Here is a 19,481-nt window from a genome sequence, read left to right on the forward strand (position 1 = left end):
CCAACTATAATAGCCTAGTGCAATTTAACAGGGCATTTGGACATAAAATTATTTTTTCTTTTTTCTCACGTATGATAATAATACAGAGTGTGGGGGATCACGGGGAGACCTCTCTGATAGACTGCCCTTAGAGCGGCAGCAGAAGATAGAGGTAGGCCACTGGGTAGATACTGGGGGGAGGCGTTAAGGGGGGTGGGTTGGGTGGAATGGGTCTGTGGTTCTTGGGGAGGGGTTAAAAGGGGAAAAATTGCATTGCAGGAAAAAAAAAGACGAGTAGACTTAGAGACAAAGCTTTTGTGTCCTTATACATTAAACAATATATAATGCAGAGGAGTATGAAGAACTTAGTTTTAATTAATGTTTTTTCTTAGATGTCTGTCGTGGAACGTTGCTGGCCTCAATAGTAAAGATAAAAGGAGATTGGTGCAAGAAGAAATGAATTTGTATAGACCACACATGGCACTTATCTCTGAAACTCACATTGGGTTTCAAGATCGTAAACTTTTATCTCAAATGGGCTACGATCTTGTTGCTTGTTCAACACTAGGGGCATCAATCCGGGAGTAGCTATTTTGAAACAGAAGCATATAAGAATGGGTATCATTAAAACCGCAGCTGATGATAGGGGAAGGTGGGTAATTGCTCAGGTGCAAATTGCTGAAAAATATCATGTATTGTGTTTGGTCTATGGCCCTAATGTTGACGAACCCAAACTTTATGAGAAACTAAGCATCGAATTACTCGAGTGGGAGGGTGAGCTAATTATAATGGGAGATTTCAACTGCGTTATGAATTATAAGAAGGATTCCACAAGTAAAATTAACACAATAAGGATGCGTAGAGTTAGAGCAGCTATAGTGGAATTGGGTAGGCTACACAATTTGAAAGATGTCTGGCGCATTAAACATCCTACCATAGCAGGATATACATACTACTCGGCCCCCCACAGAGTTTGTTCCAGAATCGATATGGTATGGGCAACAGATGAAATTGTGGATAATTGCAATATAGAACTCTGCCCGAGAGTCACATCCGATCACAATCCCATACTATTCGAATTTAAAACCCTTAACAAAGAGCAATCCCCTCGACAGTTTTCATTCCCTAGGTATTTATTTACAGACGCTGAATTTGTCTTGGGTATCAAAGGACATATAAATGAATTTATAACACTTAATATTCATTCAACCTCGGTTAATTTCGTGTGGGGGTTGCGTGTAAATGCAGCATCAGAGGCTATGTGCAACAATACATTTTAAGGAAAAATGCTGAAAGACGGAGGGCAGACAAGCTAATTTTATCCAATATTCTTTTAGCTGAACAACAACTGATCGATGTTGTTACAGAAGGGAGGACAAATATAGAAGAACTGAGATTAGGATTGGTTTCATTGAGGTCGGCATTAAAAAAGACTCTCAGGGAGAAATTTAGTTCCAAAATTCATAAATATAAACTAGCCCAATATGAAGGGGGCGATAGAATCGGCAAAATTTTGGCCTATGAGGTAGCGGATAAAAAAGCTAAAACAATTATAAAATCAATAAAAGGGTCAGACTCAATCGAATACAATAAACCAGAGCAAATCTTAGAGCAATTTGCTAAATATTATAGTCATTTATGTACTCCAGATCATTTACCCTCTCAAGAAGAAATTATAAACTATTTAAGTAAATTTTTGCCCAATCGATTTCAAACTGAAACAATCAAGCAACTTGGTGTTAAGATCTCCATTACTGAAATAATGACTGCCATTCAAGCACTACCTTCAGGCAAGGCTGCAGGAGAAGACTGTTTGCCTATCGAACTTTACAAAATATGCGAGAAAGAACTCATACCGCTTTTTCATTTGGTGATAGATTCTGTAGGTGAAACAGAAAGTGCTCCTATATCTTGGAGAACTGCTAAAATAATATTTTTCCTAAAAAAAGGTAAACCACCAGATGACCGAGGTTCATACGGGCCCATCTCATTAATAAACACCGATGCCAAGGTTTTTGCCAAAATTCTCGCTAATCGTCTAGCCCCTATTATGCCTGATTTATTGAACTGCCAACAGCATGGGTTTGTGGTGGGGAGAGACACCACTACCCACATTAATACTGCTGTAACTGCATTTGACGTAGCCTCGACTGTCCCCACCCCACTCGGAATGGTAATGCTGGACGCGGAGAAAGCGTTCGACCGAGTGGGGTGGGAATACTTGTGGGCGGTGTTGAACGCATTCGGCATTCAGGGACAATTTTTTAGATGGGTTTGATCTTTGTATGAACTACCATTAGCAATAGTTAGCTATGCTGGAGCTAATTCAGCCAACTTCGCAGTTAAAAGGGGGACAAGGCAGGGGTGCCCTTTATCACCCCTGCTCTTTGCTCTAGCCTTAGAACCATTCTTAAATGCACTCTCTGTTCAAGATAATATAATACCAATACATCATGGTGGCAAGACTTTGGAAATAACTGCCTTTCCTGACGATATAGCGATTATACAACAGATTTAGTTTTGGCACTCCCAGAGATAATTAAAGAAGCTAATAAATTTGGAGAGATATCTGGGTACAAATTAAACGTTGACAAAACTCAAGTAATTGCTAACTATAAACCTGCTCAACCGATAACAGGACTCTGTTCTCATGCTACCTATTTGGGAGTCAAGCTTGCAGCAGATACAGAGAAAATTGTCGCATTGAATTATGACCCCCTACTTAAGGAAATAACTGCATCTTTAAAAAACTGGCATAAGATACCTTTGAGCCTGGTAGGACGAATAAATTTGATAAAGATGAAGATTGTCCCAAAATTACTTTACTTATTTAGTTCTATCCCCCTTCAATTTAGTAACCTCTATTTTAAAACAATAGAGAGTATTTGCCGCAGTTATATTTGGATCTAAAAAAAAGCTCGTAGATCAATGGCTTATTTGAAACTCCCAATTGAAAAAGGGGGTTTAAATTTCCCGGATTTTAAAATATATTTTTTTGCAACTTTCTTTCAACGTATACGTAGCCTAATAACCAACGACTCTTCCTTACTATTCCACCAATTTATGCTGGGAGCAGATAGTAACCAGTTTTTGGACCGCGTGCATGACCCCAACTACTTCAAGAGAGTCAAGTTTAAGACCGCGAGACACATTAAAAGAATTTGGGATCAAATAATGATATTTGGTAAGATTCCTTTCTTTAATGCAGAGTTACAGATCTGGGGGAATCCAGGGTTACCAGATTTTTTTTCCGATGGTGCGGCAGCTCTTTGGCTGGAACACGGTATAAGCACTCTAGGTGACTTATTTGGTTCGGATGGTTTTTTGAGCTTTAAGGCACTAAAATTAATTTACAAAATTAGAGATACTATGTATTTTAAATTCATCCAGATGAAAGATTTTTTTGTTAATAAAATGAAAATTGGAAAAATAGTAAATTCAGATACTTTAAAATTCCTCCACTCGAAACACACTAAGGGGCACATGCATCATTGAGACATTTTGCACTTCTTAATTTGCGAAAAATACCGAATTGCAAATTAAGAATTGCAAAATGCTATGCATCATTTTTTTCGGTATTTATTTGTGATTCGGTAAAAATCGCAATTTTTACCGAATCCCAAATAAATACCGAATTCTTAAGTGCATTTTCGCAATTCCCATTGATTCCTATGGGCCAAAAGGCCCATAGGAGTCAATGGGAAGGCATTTACAAATTCGCAATTTGTTGATGCATTCCAAGGGTGCAGGGGGGGGGTCCAAAGGACCCCCCCCTGCACCCCTTAAAATGCATTTGAAAGTGCATGTTTCACACACACATGTCCTAAGGACATGTGTGTCTGTAACATGACAGTTTAAAAAATGATTTTTTTTGCTTTTTGACAGATTTTCGCAAATTACCACGAGGGCCAACCTCGTGGTAATTTGCACTTCCAATTTCAAAATTCGCATTTTTTTTTTAAATGATGCATTGCATTTAAGGAATCGCACAAATGCGATTCCTTAAATGCATTCGCATTTTTAAGAAATGCAAAAAAATGCGAATTCTGAAAAAGTGTTTGATGCATCCCAAAAACGTATTTAGGAAGTGCAAACGGCCGAATTTACCGATTCGCACCGTTTGCACTTCCTAAATAGGTTGATGCATGTGCCCCTAAGTCACTTATTAGTAAAAGCTATGCCTACTTAAGTAGCCACAAGCAAGGAGACTGTGAAAACATGTCAGCCAAATGGACTAACCGATTAGGTGTGAACATCAACCCAAGCCAGATTGCTGGCTCGCTTAGACAGATAAATCTGGTGGTACAATCATCAAGTTTAAGGCTTCAATTATATAGAACGGTGACTCAAATATATTATACACCACAAAGAATTGCTAGCTGGACCACGGGAAAGGGCTCTAGCGAGCGAACTAAATGTCCCAAATGCAATCTAGAAGCCGCCGGCATTGAACACATGCTATATCAATGCCCGGAACTTACAACATTCTGGAAAGGATTAAGCGCGGCCCTAAGCAGCAGACAAATTATATTTCCTACACTTTCTGCACATTTAGTACTGCTAGATATACAAGATACTAATCATAAACATAAAGGCTTGATTTCTATTGCTTTGCTGGTTATTGCACGGACTTGGATCTCGGAGGAACCACCCAATATTATGGAGTGGTGGAATCTTATTAATGAAATACACACGATGGAACTATCGTTGGCTAAGTTAAGGGGTATTAAGGCATTGAAAGCAAGGCAAATGATTTGGGGTACTTTTATTTGATTTATTTGTTTTACATGTACCAGCAGCAATTAAAATGATCTAATTATTTATTTATTTATTCATTTTTTTTTTCTTCTCCTAGGAATGTACTTTATTATCCTCTGTATGTATTTGATGGTCAAATTTATTTTTGGATATTTTTGTTTCTAACATCTGTACGTAATCTAATGATGCTTTTCTTTTTCCTGCAATAAAAAAATATAAAAAAATAAAAAAAGGATTTTACGATCGCAAACAGGGCGAATCGCAAAAATCGTCCGTTTGCGATCGCAAAATCTGGTTTTGGAATGCATGAAGGGTGAAGGCCCTCGCAATTTGAGAATTCGCAAATATTTGCGAATTCTCAAATTGGGATTGCATTTAAGGAATCGCATTTTGCGATTCCTTAAATGCAATGCATGAAACTTCAAAAAATTGCGATTTCGCAATTAGGGGGAGCAAATTACCATGAGGTTGACCCTCATGGTAATTTGCGACAACTTTGAAAAATGCACTTTTGTGCATTTTTCAAAGTTTCATGTTGTGCACACACATGCCCTAAGGGCATGTGTGTGCACAACATATGTGCACAGATTGATTTCAGGGGTGCAACAGCTTGTCCTTAGGACACCTCTGCACCCTTGAAATCGCATTCTCAATTTGCGATTCGCTAATTGCGAATCGCAAATTGAGAATGTCTTCCCATTCATTCCTATGGGCCTCTAGGCCCATAGGAATGAATGGGGAGGTATTCCTTAATTGCGACTCTCAAATTGCGAGTCACAATTAAGGAATATTAAGAAAACACAATTTTTTTTAGCAATTTCTTGATGCATTGCATTTTGCAATTCCTTAATTGCGATTCCTTATTTTTCGCAATTAAGGATCGCAAAATGCAATATTGATGCATGTGCCTGTTAAAGTCCATAATCCCAAAACAATACGATTATCAGGCAGTTCCCAAATAAACTGCTCTGTGTTTGAGCAAAGATACAGTTCGGTGCGTCATCTTACACTGGAGGGATTGAGGGTGGGCCTGAGGGCACTGTCCCATACAGGCACCACATTCACACAGCGCACACACAAAGCTTTTCCCAGGACCAACACAATACGAACAGGAGACAGTTCCCAAACAAAGTGTACTGCGCACCTGAGCAAAGATTCCCGCAATGTACAAGAGGGAGGTTTCAGCTTCATCTCCAAATGGTTGCCATGGAGACTTCGCTACCAGAAGAAGAGAGCCACTCTATTAGGATTGCTTTCCCTAACAGTCTGGCATCAACTTCGATTCCGACTGGACACTTGCCGAGACCCCAGCTAAGGATACAGGAGGCACCTCTCGCCTGTCCAGAGTTCACCTGTTGACCTGAACAAGCTCCTTAAGCACAAGACAGTGGAGAGGCAGAACCAATGGCTGACTGCCATGTGTGCTGAGAATCTCCTTCCATCGCGTGTGCCTCTGCTGCTGAGATGTACTTCGGCTGTGAAAGGCATCCCATGAGGTCGGCTGTCACAGTGGTGAACCCCTGCATCACACAGCAATGAGGCCGACGAGAGACCCAGCAAATGGCCCTCTGTGAGGTGGGCCATCACTATTGTGACCCCCGTGCACCTTGTTGTTGTGGGGCTCACGTGTCACCCTTCATGTGACATCCTGTGAGGTGCCCCTTTAGACGTTTGAGCGCCCTGCAACACAGAAACCCCAAAGTGTGGTCACAAAAATACCATATTATCCCGTACGCCTGTACTATCATTGAGGCCAATGAGTCTGCACCAGTTGCTCCCTGAAACTGTGGTCTGCTGGAACCTCTGCACAACACAAGCCCCTGGGTGCTTGCAGAGGCCGCCTTGACCAAGCATGGCGAGCCAGTCTGCACTCCTGTCTGTACACTGACTAGCAGGCTTGAATTCTAAGAAAGCCACTTCTCCTTACTGAGCTCCCAAACACTCAGAAGGGACTCTGAACAGTAAGATACAGAAGCACCAGTGCCACAGAGATAAGTAGGCTGTGCACTTGTCTTAATTCTAGGTTAAATTCTTGTTTTAACGGTAACCCTGGTTTTTCAGCATGTACGTCTCCCATTGCTGAGCACAGAAGGTGGTTGAAACATATTTATTAAGACACCACAAAGTATCACCACGATTTTGGAGGGATGCAAGGGTCCACCTGACCAGTGGCGTAACCAAACTTGAGGGGCCCCCCCTGCAAAGTACATAGAGGGGGCCCCCCTCCGGAGTCAGTCAGGAACTCTACGGCCAGGGTACTGTGCTGACGGGGCCACCTGGTGCTCGGGGGGCTTTGGGGGCCTATGTTACGCTCCTGCACTAGACGACACTGACTGGCAACATGCAAGAGTGGCATGCAAACAATTGCCATACCAGCCAGGCTACCCTTGATATAACTACAATACCTTCACTGCGCATGCTATGCCTCACTTAGACTTTGCGATGCAGTCGCCTTTCCCCCAAGCGTTTTGGCTCTAACAGTGCAGGTCATTTCTATCAGGTAATATGGGAATACCAAGTGATATCAACATACTGGAAGAGGGTTTTCTCCACCTAGACAGAGGTGCTTGGGAGACCAGTGATCCTGTCCCCCACATTGGCTCCCCCGGGCCTACTAGAGGAAATAGGGGTCAATCGAGGAGATCGCATCTTAGCTTGGGGGGCTTCATACCAATGAAGTGAGAAATTGAGAGATTTTGTATCGCCCAAAGCACCACACCTTTGAGGGAGTGGCGGAGAGCTATACCTGTCATTCAAAATTGAAGAGAGTATTTATAAGGCTAGCGGATATCCCCACAAACGCTAAAAGATCTGGTGTGTGTGGTGGTCATATTTTGGCATGATCTGAGATCTTTGTTTGTGCTTTCCAAAGGCTTTGGGATCTAGTGCCATGTAAGTTGTGTACTAAGATTGTATTTTGTTTGTCAAAAAAATCAATACAATTTTGTTATAAAAAAAATAGCACAAAGGGATGTGTACCATAGAACCTCTTGAAATTACTGAGAATGTTTACTTAATTCCAATACAAGTTGCATTACTTTTTATAATAAGAATAACACCGCTTGCACAATTTGTTTACTCACCGTGATACCTGTGCTGCTTGCATGTTCTATCCCCCACACCAACCTCCAAGAGTGAGCTCTCACCCTTCGACCCACTACCTCCTGCAAGTCAAAGCGTGAGCTCAGAGCAGTATGTGGTTGCTGCTTGACTGGGGACAACGTGTTGAAAAGATTGCCTTCCTGCCCTTGAGTTGTGCAAGCTCTGGAGAACTAGCCTAGAACACTGCATGAATCTCTGGCCCACTGATGTGGGAAGCAAGAACAAAGATTCCTGGACTCCTTATTGAAGTCACCATGATGGTCTTTAACCCGTTTACCATGGCCATTATTTCGGCGCAGTGCGGGCGTTCTACGGAGTGGGCGGGGCCACGTCGGCTGTTGGCCGTTTGCAGCACCAGTCAAGTAGTGCTTGCGACGGCCAACGGCCGACGGGAGCATGGAAGGGGTTAATCCCTGAAAACTGATTATATTGGTTGTATTGGCTAGCACCCGTGGATTGGGAGCAGTCCTGCTCCAGAATGACGAGAAAGTACAGGTGGCTGATGCTAGTCAGACCCTCATACACACCCAGAAGCCCTAGCCATGTAATGGTTCTGTTGTCACTTCCAGGTTTATCTGTGTGAGCACAGCTTTGCAGCCACTACGGATCACAAACTGCAGAAACCTATGATTCATGGGTCCACCACCACCCACTACCACCAGATATAGGAAGTTGGATCCCACAGCTTCAAAGATATCTGTTCACTGCCTGGCTGCTCCTAAAATCCTGCAGAGACCCATGCACTACACCCTACCTCAAGTAGGAAAAGGCTGAATACATGGAAGAGTTGAAGGGGCTCACGATGGCTGCCTCCCAGCTACTTTTTAAGTGCATTTTATTTTATTTTATTTTTTAACATTTGTATAGCGCGGCTGTCACCTCACAGGCACTGTAGATGCAATAATAACCATCTTGCAGAACAATATAATCAGTTTTGGGGGATGTGGTAGGACCTGGAGGTGCTCAAGTATGGTTGATAGGAACTGGTGATGTTGAAGAAAGCCTCCTACCATGATTCAAATGAAAAGTAATATGGTACTCCCTCATTCCGAGGGTCAAGTAGTTTACACAGGTAGTGGAGACAATATGAAAGCCAGTTGTGGGGGAATGTCTGATTGCCATGCTCGGATGGACCTGGATTGATGGATGTGGCTTGCTGTCTATTTTACCACCCTCAGGGCAGGTGAAGCAACCAGTACTGGTGCTATTGGAGAATCATTGGAGGAGCACCACACCCTTGGAAAACCTTTAGCTTGGACATCTGAAGCACACCTGGTGGGCATCACATGCTTGTTTTAGTTAAGCTAAGGGGGATATTGAGAACTCCCAGTGAAATAAAAATGTACAGTGGATATCCGTTTAGGGTTGTCATCTCCTGCAATACTTCCCCAGGTGTTCAACAGTGGATAAACACCCAAAGGTGGCCTTGGGACACAAAAATGTAATAAAGATTGAAAGTGAGCAGGGAATAGACTTGGAACTTTCAGTTGTTCTGTTCTTCCAGGCATACAACCCATTACTCACTCCACAAACAAGGAAAACCTGGCAATCTCCCTCATGATACGCCTTCTGAATGGGATTATCCCAGCTCATCCTTCATGGCCCACTGGATTACTACAAAATAGAGGTCCGCTGAAGGAGAAATAATTGGATAAAATGTCAATGGCATCTAAAAAAGCTACCCCCATATAGTCAAAAAGCTGTTCATAAATGAAGAACTGGGGCCTGGATAGAAAAATAAAGACAGGTGCCTTGCAAACATCTGGGTGACTATCAACGAAGTAAAAGTTGACATGATGCAAACCATCAATTGTGATATCTTTATCCCCAGACGAGCCTCCGACCTCAAGAAGTACCTAGGAGAGAAGATTCTGATGTAGAACTAGTGACAACCACCTCAGAATAACTTTGACCTCGATCTGCTAGGGGAAGGTGTCAGTTGATGGATCCCAGCAATGGCTTAGGACCTAAATTGTGCTCTCCAACCCTTTACCATTACTAGTCTCACTGATCCATTTGTGGCTTTGAGGGAGACTCTTCTCCAGTTCTGCTTCCAGGGAAAAGATCCAGGACCTAATTTACTATATTTTGATGCACAGCAGCGCAGTAAGCATTCCAGCGCTCTGCCATGCTTCAAAATACGTGCCGGAATGTGCTTTATCTACAAGTTACAGCACATGCCTGTCCTTCTCCCCTGCGCACAGACAGAAGCCGCGTGCCTACGCAGACACCCTGGCGCCAGGTTGCATGGATGCATTCCCATGTTTAGGACACTTTGTAAACCTGGGAATATGTCAGATTCCATGGGTGTTGCGTGGAACAACCACATTGACACCCATTGAACGCCCCTTTCACATAGAGTAATACGTGAAAGGGGCCCATATTTACACAGCCATGAAAAGTTACGCAGGGTGACTTTAAGTGACCTTATAAATATGGCCAGGCACACTGAGTTGCCCGTGTGTCAACAAAAGTGACGCATTGGTGGCACAATCAGCTTGTAAATAAGCCCCTCAGTGCATCACCTTAGAGCTGCTCCTTCTGTCAAGAGATGGATGTGACAATCTTTGTGAGAAGGTGGTATATGCCTTTATAGAGTGTCAGAAAATTGGAGGAAAAAGCCCAAAATTCATAAATTCCACTAGGGCTCAAAGACGAAAGACTTCACAATGAGAAGTAGCTGATAGAACCTGTCACTAGACAGCACTAGAGAGCGGGCTGAGTAGGACTAGGACATCTGCAGGGTAGAGTCTAAGCAGTAGAAAAAAGACTGGGACAAAAATGTAGAAACATGAAGTTACAGTTTCACTGAAAAATATTGTAAAGGGAGTTAAATCCAATAGGCTGCTTATTTAGGGGAGAACAAATGGGCAGGACCAAGAACGGAAACCTAGCAGTCTGGAAATAAAAATGTCATATTAAATTGTTATGTTAACTTGAAGTTGTATAGCACATAATCACCAGCAGGTCTCTTAGCGCTTTGAGAAGGTAGCAATGCTGAGAGGGAAATGTATGCAATGTCTTTGAGCCTACCTAAACAGCAGAGTTTTGAGTTGTTTCCTGAAAGGGAGAAGTGAAGGTTCCTTACGGAGCTTTTCGGGCAAGCGGTTCCATAGTTGGGGAATTAAAACAGAGAAGGCTCTACTGGCTTTTGAAGTGGATTTGACCCGGGGATAGACCAGGAGGCCAGCCTCGGCTGATTGAAGAGTACATCCAGGCACATAGTGCCTTAGGCGTTCCTTGATGTAGACTGGAGCCTGGCCGTGAACAGCTTTGTGAGCAATGCAGAGGCCTTTGAACTTAGCTCACTGTTTGATGGGGAGCCAGTGAAGTTGTTGCAGCAGGGGCGTCGCATGGCCTCATCTAGGGAGCTTGAAAATCAGTCTGCCTGCGTCATTCATGGTCATCTGTAGTTTCTTGATAAGTTTCTCTCGGAGACCAATATATGTGGCATTGTCATAGTCTAGCCTGCACACGATCATGGCCGACACAACCATCTGCAGTGTGGCTGAAGAGAGGAGAGGGGCAAGTTTCCGCAGCTGTCTTAATAAGCCAACAAAAGTACCACCACAGCAGAGACTTTATTAGCCATGGAGAGGTTAGAATCAATCTTGATGCCTAGTCTTTTTACAACCGGGGCCGATGAAGGGGCGGTACCCAGCTCTTGTGGCAGGAAGAGGTCACTCCAGGGGTTATTTTTGGAGGGCATGACAAGCACCTCGGTTTTGTCAGGGGTAATTTTGAACGAGTTAGCTGTCATCCAACTGACCGTGTATCTAAGGATGTTTTGCACACAGGTGTGGGCTTCAGGGTTGTTATCTATCTGGAGAATCAGTTGTGTGTCGTCTGCATAGTTGAATACTTGGCATTCAATAAGCATCAGTGCGGCCACGAGTGGCTGGAGGCAGACGTTGAACAGGAGAGGTGACGAAGCTGAGCCCCGTGGGACGCCACAGGTGAGTGCGCCAATGTTCGACACCTGTTCACCCAGTTGGACCCTTTGGGAGCGACCGGATAGAAAAGATTCCAGCCATTGGTGTGCTATCCCACGGATGCCCAGATCGAAGAGCCTTGCCAGAAGCTGAGGGTGACTGACTGTCGAATGCTGCAGACAGATCCAAAAGGATCAGGGCACTCGGCATTCTATTGTCAGCCCTGAGAGGTTCCAGTAATAAATATTGACGCAACGGCCTCAAAATAGGCCATTGGTCATTTTGTTCTAAAAACATCTTCAAGAAAATACGATGTTTCTGCTGGACAATCCCTCATCACGAGATCATGGATCCTTCCCCATCCCATGAAGCTGAAGATCCATCATGAGCTCCTGGAGTGAAGGGACACTCAGAAGAAGGAGACCGCCTCTACCACGTTCCCTCAAAACCCTGACAAGGACCACGGCAAGACACTGGTGACAGCACCCGGGACCGAGCATGGACAGTTCAGTGCAGTGGCTTGCGCGGCTCTGAGTCCTGACTTAGCACCAGTGCCTTCTTCATTTACCAGGCTCAGGAGCAAGGTGCGACACCTGCTGTCTGTTGTTGACTCCTAACATATCAACCAATCATATCATTAAATCCAATTACCCCACTGTTAGAGTTTGGAATTCGTTTTTGCTTTGTTGTATATATCTCGTTTGTAAGCAATGGCATGTACAGGAAAGGCGATGTTCCGAGCCTTTAACACAGGTTGCACTGCTCACGCCAATCTTGTACACACCCTTCATGGTGCCAGGCATAGCACTGTGGGTTGAACAACAATTGAGTCTTGTGCCCGATCTGCTGGCTCCGAATCTTGTGAGATCAATGGTAGTGCTGTGTGTGAATCAATACTGGAACAGTAGGGGGCTGGCACATGGTCGGTGTAGTGTCCTCCACAGCCCGGTAGCATGTAAATGAACTATGCTACACACAGAGTTCTTTATTACACGTCTTTATCCTTTAGAGTGTAACAGTGAATGTATGACGAAACAACACAAACATTTACAACGCATGTCTTTACAACACAGTTTTTACATTGCAACATCCATTACAACGCATGTTTTTACATCGCATGCCATCACAACACATTTTTAGAAACTACACACTGCATACCATTACATCGCATTATACCATTACAACGCATACCATTACATTGCATTTAAGGTAAGTGTTGGATAGTGTAGGGGTAACAATTACTATTCCCACTCCAGTGAGTGCAACAGTAGGGTAAGTGTTGGATAGTGTAAGGGTAAAAACTATGCGTTGTAATGGTATGCGTTGTAGTGACATGAGTTGTAATGACATGCGTTGTAGTGACATGTGATGTAATAGCTGCGTTGTAATGGCATGCGATGTAAAGGATGTTGCAACGTAATGACTGCATTGTAAAGGTAGTGTGTTGTAATGACTGAGTTGTAAACGTTGTTTCCCGTAACAGTTAACTGAAACATACTGCGTCATGAATTTTATGAACCACACCCATTCACATCACTAGACTATGGAGGCTCTATAATACAGAAGACACTACCGTCAGGATACGTTTTAGGATCTAAGTAGTGCTTAGAGGGGTTCATTTGGGAATATGCTGCAACACATATGTGAAGGAATAACCAAGAGCTCCTCTAGAGCAGCCACAGTCATAATTATCTAGTCACAAATTAAATTATTCGTGTTCATGTTACTCAGTTGATTCCACTGAAAAAGGGTCACATACAGTGCTTCAGAGAGTTCTAATGGTACATTGATTCACCAAGATTGGTAATGAATTCAAGCTAAGTGATAGGGAATTCTTCCGCTATGCTCAAGTCCGCCACGCGTTGAAATCGGTTTTCCCAGTGGGCAGCGACGTTCCGGAATCCTCCCCCCTCGAAGATCGTATATTGGATGGTCATGTGCTGGATAGCACTATTTGATATGGTGCTTTTCTGGAACCGTGTACATGAGGTGATGAATGACGTAACAGGTGTTGTGATGTTGCCAGAGGCCCGACGATGTTTGCTGAATGTGTGGGGGCCAAATGACTATGATGTGTTGCAATTACGATGGACGTCCCTTGGTAATATGATTGCTAAGAGAGACATTGCATAGCTTTGGGGATCCCAAAGGCCTCACACTGTTGCGGCCTGGAAAGAGAACATGGACTGGTGCATGTTTAGAGAGAAGACTGTATATGTGGCGAGAGGCAGACGTGAAAATGGGGGAAAATTTGGAATCAATGGAACTCGTACCGGGGAGATATATGTACGCCCCCTCTCACAGGGATCTCGAGTCCCCACCCCCGTCTCCCTGACCCGGCATTCCTGGTATAATATAGCGTATTTTGTTCTTGATTTGTGCTTCCTGCTCCCTGCCCCCTCATCTGTGTACAACAACTCCTGTATCATACTACTGTGTATCTCCCGTCCTCCTTGAGCACTCGCCCGACTGATGTACTACTGTTGTATTGCCTTGTCTGTTTTTTCTATGTTTCTTTTATTATAATAAAAAGTTACAAACAAAAAAAAAGATTGGTAATGAATTATTTCCCCTGGGTAGAAAGGATTCTAAAGCACTGTACTGGCAGTTGTTTGTTTTGTTACAAAGCTGGAGCTGGCAGAAAGTAATGCAAACCCATCAAATGCTGTTCAGGAGCTAATTACAGCTTGAGTGACACTTACAATTGTATTTCCTGATCTCTCTAGTTAATTACACTCAATATAAACAGTTGCTGGCTCACCAATTAAAAAAGCATGCTTGAGAGCACACCGGTAGGTGTCACAGTGGCCCTAAATGGGAGAGAATACAATACTAACTGTCCAGCGAAAAAGAGCAGGTTAAACATTTTCTAATGAGGAGAAAGGACCTTTTGCCAGTTATGTATACAATACAGTTTAGCCATTGGTTAATCTAGTACCTCATCATCACCGAAAGAGGAATAATACACAAAAGCGACCAAAAAGAGGAATGTCGTGTTTACGAAACAACTACTCGTTGGACAGGTAGATAAGACATACATATTGAGATTGAAGAGGTCTATGAAGAAATGACTTTCGATGGAGCTGTTATTCGGTGGACAGCACTGGAGTGTCGTTCAGCCATTCAAAGTTATTGACCTCAGAGTCAGGACAGTGGTGAACTTCTCCCTAGAGATAAGCAAGATTGATACTTAGTACTCACAAAACTAACAGGTAAGGCGTTTTAGAATTTCACTTACTATTGAACAGTGGCTTAATGGTCGCAAATGTATGCCAATGCTGGGTTTACTGAATTTAGAACAAAATGTATTCTCAGCCGCCAGCACAGGATGTTCTGAAAGAGAAAAGATATCAACAATTTAGAGAGTATCCCTTTTACAGAGGCACGGGGGATTGGGTTCAGCCAAATCAATACACAAGTTCTTCCCCTGGACTTGTTAAAACCCAATCTTTCGCTATGTGGATGCTTATTATCAAGGGAAAACAAATAGAAGAAGACCCTACATTACCCTACATTACATTTTTCCCCCCAAAAAAATCTCTTTAAGTCCCTGGGTATCCACTTGTAATATATAAATCAATTTCTATTCTTTTCTCCTTGTTTATATGTTCTCCTCACCAGTTTATTTGAGTGTGATCTACAACCAGCCATCTCCTATTGTTTTTTCATTGTGTCCATAGTCTAATGGCTCGCCACGCTTCCTTAGTATTTCTTCTTCCTTACAGTGCTACTGGGCCCAGTCATGTTCTAGTTTCCCTGTTTGTACAGCCAGTATATATTATGTCACAAGGACACAGAATGGAATAGATGCTGTTCTTCCTTGAGGAGTTTGTATGCTGCTTAAGGATCATCTCTGATCCAGAGGTCAAGTGCTTTCTCAAAGGACATATGCAAACCACACCAAAAGTGACCTGTATTGAGGAGATTCACCACATTTCAAAACACATGCTTCTTTGCTGAATGTTTAAACTGATAATGCTTATACTGACTTAAAACATGCTAATTTCCATTTATTTATTTGTATACTGCACACAGCATAACTCAATTGCTTCTAGGTGCTATTGTGAGAGGAACGTGGAGTAACAACTGATAGAAGCGTATACAGAAATGTTTTCAGTTGTTTTCCGACTGCCAGGAGGTTGTTGGAGTGATGCATGTGGGCCGAGTTGTTCCAGCTATTGAAAAGCACCTGTCACCTAGAGAAGACTTGTAGTTAGTTTTGGGGACTGTGGGGAGTTTAAGATTATTAGAGTGGAATGGCATCGTTAGGGGTATTTTTTGGTTCTGTTCTGCGACATTTTAGAGTTGAGCCATAAGGGATTTCAACGTGTCACTTTCTTTGTACATACAGACGGTGGCGCTTTTTATGATGTAGGGTGATATTTTATGTTTTTATAGCAAGAATTAAACAAGGTATACATTTTTCCTGCCCCGTGTTGGAAACAAAAGTAATACCAATCAAAAGTATACTTTCCAGATGCAATCATCCCTGCTGAAATAATTAATTACTTTCTTAGGTGACAATTTACAGGGCCGGCTTCAGCGCTGGTGGAGCCCATTGCGACAATGTTTGTTGGTGGCCCCCAATGACCATCTTCCCCATGGTTTCCCTCACTACCATCCTTTAAAAGTGCCACTCAAGTCTCCATAACCACTCACTTTCAGATGTATTTAGTTCGTTTTATAGTGCCACTCATACCAGTGCAGGGTGTCAGAAGAGCACTGTACATCACATACACTGCAAGAATAGACAATCAATCATAGGTGTGTAAATCAGTGTATAGGAAATGTTACATAAGAACGAGGACTACAAGGTGTAGGAATCACATGTCATCCGTACTGGTAGACAGTATAGTTTAATAGTTCTTGGTCTGGAGAAGCACAAACTCAGAATTTAAAACGTAATACCATGGTTGAGGGTTCTCTTCAATGAGCAGAATTGATTTCTATCCAAATAAAATCCTTTTCCAAGATTAGGATAATGAAAGACTGGGGAAAAAAATCATAATTTATACTTAGTAGTTCGCATTCCGCTCTTTGAAGAGAGTTAATAGTAACCCTGGGTGTAGTTCGCGTAGTAGCGCTACGCATAGCTACGCAAAGTGCACTTCGCGAGCTACGCATAGCTACGCGAACTGCGTAGTGCACTGTGCAAAATACTGTTCGCACTGATTGCACAGTGCCAGATGCATGTCCGCACTGTGCAATCAGTGCAAACCGCATCTTGCACAGTGCAAGCGGTCGTTTTCTGCCGCTCAAGTAGATTTCTACTTGAGCGGCAGCTTTCTGAACGTGGACTGGTAGTTTCTCATCGCGAGCGGTCGCGAGCATACCCGACCACTCGCAATGAGAAACCTGGCTTCCCCGCGTTGAAAATCTCGCCGGAGGATTATTTTCCACGCTCGCAATTGGCAACTTGATATTGCTGATGGCGAACGAGGAAAAAGTCTCGCCGGGATGTCATTTTGCTCGCTCGCGGTCGCCAACTTGACGTTGAGGACCGCGAGCAAGCAAAAAAAGACTGCTACGCATATTTGCACTGCGCTACGTGCAATTCGCGTAGTGAGAAGTAGTGCAAACTTCGCAAACTACACGAGCGTAGCGTAGTACTTCGCCCAGGGTTAGTTAGAAGCTCACTGTTCCATGTTAGGATTTTAACTTATAAACTGTAAGTAACAAAAGGATCTCTCAGACAAAAGCAGTAACCCACTGACCTATTTGCATGATATGCACTTTGTGATCTGCCTGGTACACTTTCTTTGCAGCATGCGCATTAACCCTCTGCACTACCTTGCCATGACTCAAAAATTCCACTAGACAAACTCCCGATCTCTCTCTGGGAAAAACATTAATCACTGGAGTTATCGTGACATATTTATTATTGCCTGAAAATTGCTGGAGGCAAGGAACGCAGCAGCAGTAGCTTTACAAACGATAACATACTTGCAAACATGATGCCCGCACCCAAAGTCAGCACTCAGTGCAGTCGCACTGCCCTAGAGCCCGCAGTAGGAAGTAAGTCAGAGATGGATTTCACCTGCCTCATTATCTGGATACACTCTGTGCTTATCTGTATTGCATATCTGTTTGTCCATCTATTTCAATTTCTCCCCAGTCCTTAAACCTACTACTCTGTGTATCTTTCTAACCCCTATCCCATGTCCAATTCAGTATTTGGGACCTTTTCATTCCGTTTGGTCAGAATGTGCACTGGATTGTCAGCCAGTGAACCTTTCGTCGATATAGGAAGGGTGATGTTTTATGTTTTTATACTGACCCAAGATTAAACAAGGTATGATTTTTTTCAACCTCTAGAAAATAATTAATTACTTTGTTGCCAAAGAGTACCTAATGGTTATTCTGAACTAGAGATACATGTAACATTCTGCAACCTGGTAGAAAGAAGAGTCACTGCAGCTATTTAAGCCCTTGTACCTCCTCTCCATTAGGAGGCATGTACTGTTGTGCCTCCTGGCGGTGAGCAGGGAAACTGCGGGGACCTATGCAACTCCTCATGGAAAAGGAAGCAATGTCATGCTTTGCCTTCTGGTGGTCAAAGACTGAATTGCAACTACAAAAGTTTAACATGTTGTCATTCACATGAATTGTGCTGACATTTGGCTTGAGAAGTACAAGTGAAGTTAGAGAGATCTCATTAGTCCTTATGTAGTGTAGATGGTGGTTAAATGTGGAACTGCAGCTATGTGAAATCTAATGACTCCAGCAGAGGAGAGATGCCATACTCTGCCCACAGTGGTAAGACGTCAAATTGTAACCACAAATGGACTTGCAGTTTCTTCTCCAGGATAGGAGGCAGATGTTATTATGCCTTATGGTAAGATATGAGATTCATTTTCTGTGGACATCACAGGTTCTCTTATACTAGGAAGAGAATTAACGGCTGACCTTCTAGTGGTGCGAAGGGGAACTGCATCCATATAAAATCAGAATCTAATGTTTTGTTTTGCTTGGGCAGGATATGATGTGAGGCATTCCATGAAGAACACAAGAGGACAGATGACCATGATGGTGACACTTTTAATTTTAATCATCCATTTCAAGAGTCTTACTTTGTTTCTATTTTTTATCTCTTTCTCTAGTCTCGAAACAGCTTTCAGCAGGGGGATGTTGATGGTGCTCGACGACTGGGGCGTGTGGCCAAGCTTCTCAGTATCGTTGCATTGGTTGGTGGCATACTGATCATCGGGGCATCCTGCGTCATCAACTTTGGCAGTAAGTACATCCAGTTTTAGTGAATGTCACACAGATCCCTCTACTCCTGTTCCAACTACAATCTAGGCCAGGTAACTGATTTGAGTATCACTTTGCATATATAGCTTCCATCGAGTTACCATTTGACTCTGACCTGCCCCCTCACTCGCCTGGAACCATCCTGCCTTGGTGAACGAACCCAAGTACTATGTAACGCAAGCGACTATTCTGCCAAGTACCAGCCAACCCTACTGATATGTGATGGCATGATGAATATAATTTGATTCAAGCAGGTGTTCACAAACTATCCAGAGAGCAACCCGACACCACACCTAGTTCCAACTTAGCCCAGTGACTGTCAGCCAAGACCCTGACATTCTTAGCTACTTCCTCTGAAATATCATGGCTCAAATGACTTCGCACATATGCATCATTCAACATCAACAATGGCATCCACCTGCCATTAGATCTCAACCGTTCCTACCTTCATCCCTAAAG

At 43.1% G+C, this 19,481-nt stretch overlaps 1 protein-coding gene across 1 annotated transcript in view; it reads left to right on the forward strand.

Annotated features, from left to right (window-relative positions):
* The window catches only part of PRRT2 (proline rich transmembrane protein 2), a 351,193-nt gene that overhangs the window by 192,395 nt on the left and 139,317 nt on the right, over nucleotides 1-19,481 (forward strand). Inside the window, exon 3 of the mRNA XM_078652403.1 lies at nucleotides 18,872-19,004. Within this exon, the coding sequence (XP_078508529.1) occupies nucleotides 18,872-19,004 (133 nt within the window). The remainder of the gene's footprint in view (nucleotides 1-18,871; nucleotides 19,005-19,481) is intronic.

Source organism: Lissotriton helveticus, chromosome 7 (genome assembly GCF_964261635.1).
Source record: "Lissotriton helveticus chromosome 7, aLisHel1.1, whole genome shotgun sequence".
In the NCBI taxonomy this organism is placed as follows: Eukaryota; Metazoa; Chordata; class Amphibia; order Caudata; family Salamandridae; genus Lissotriton; species Lissotriton helveticus.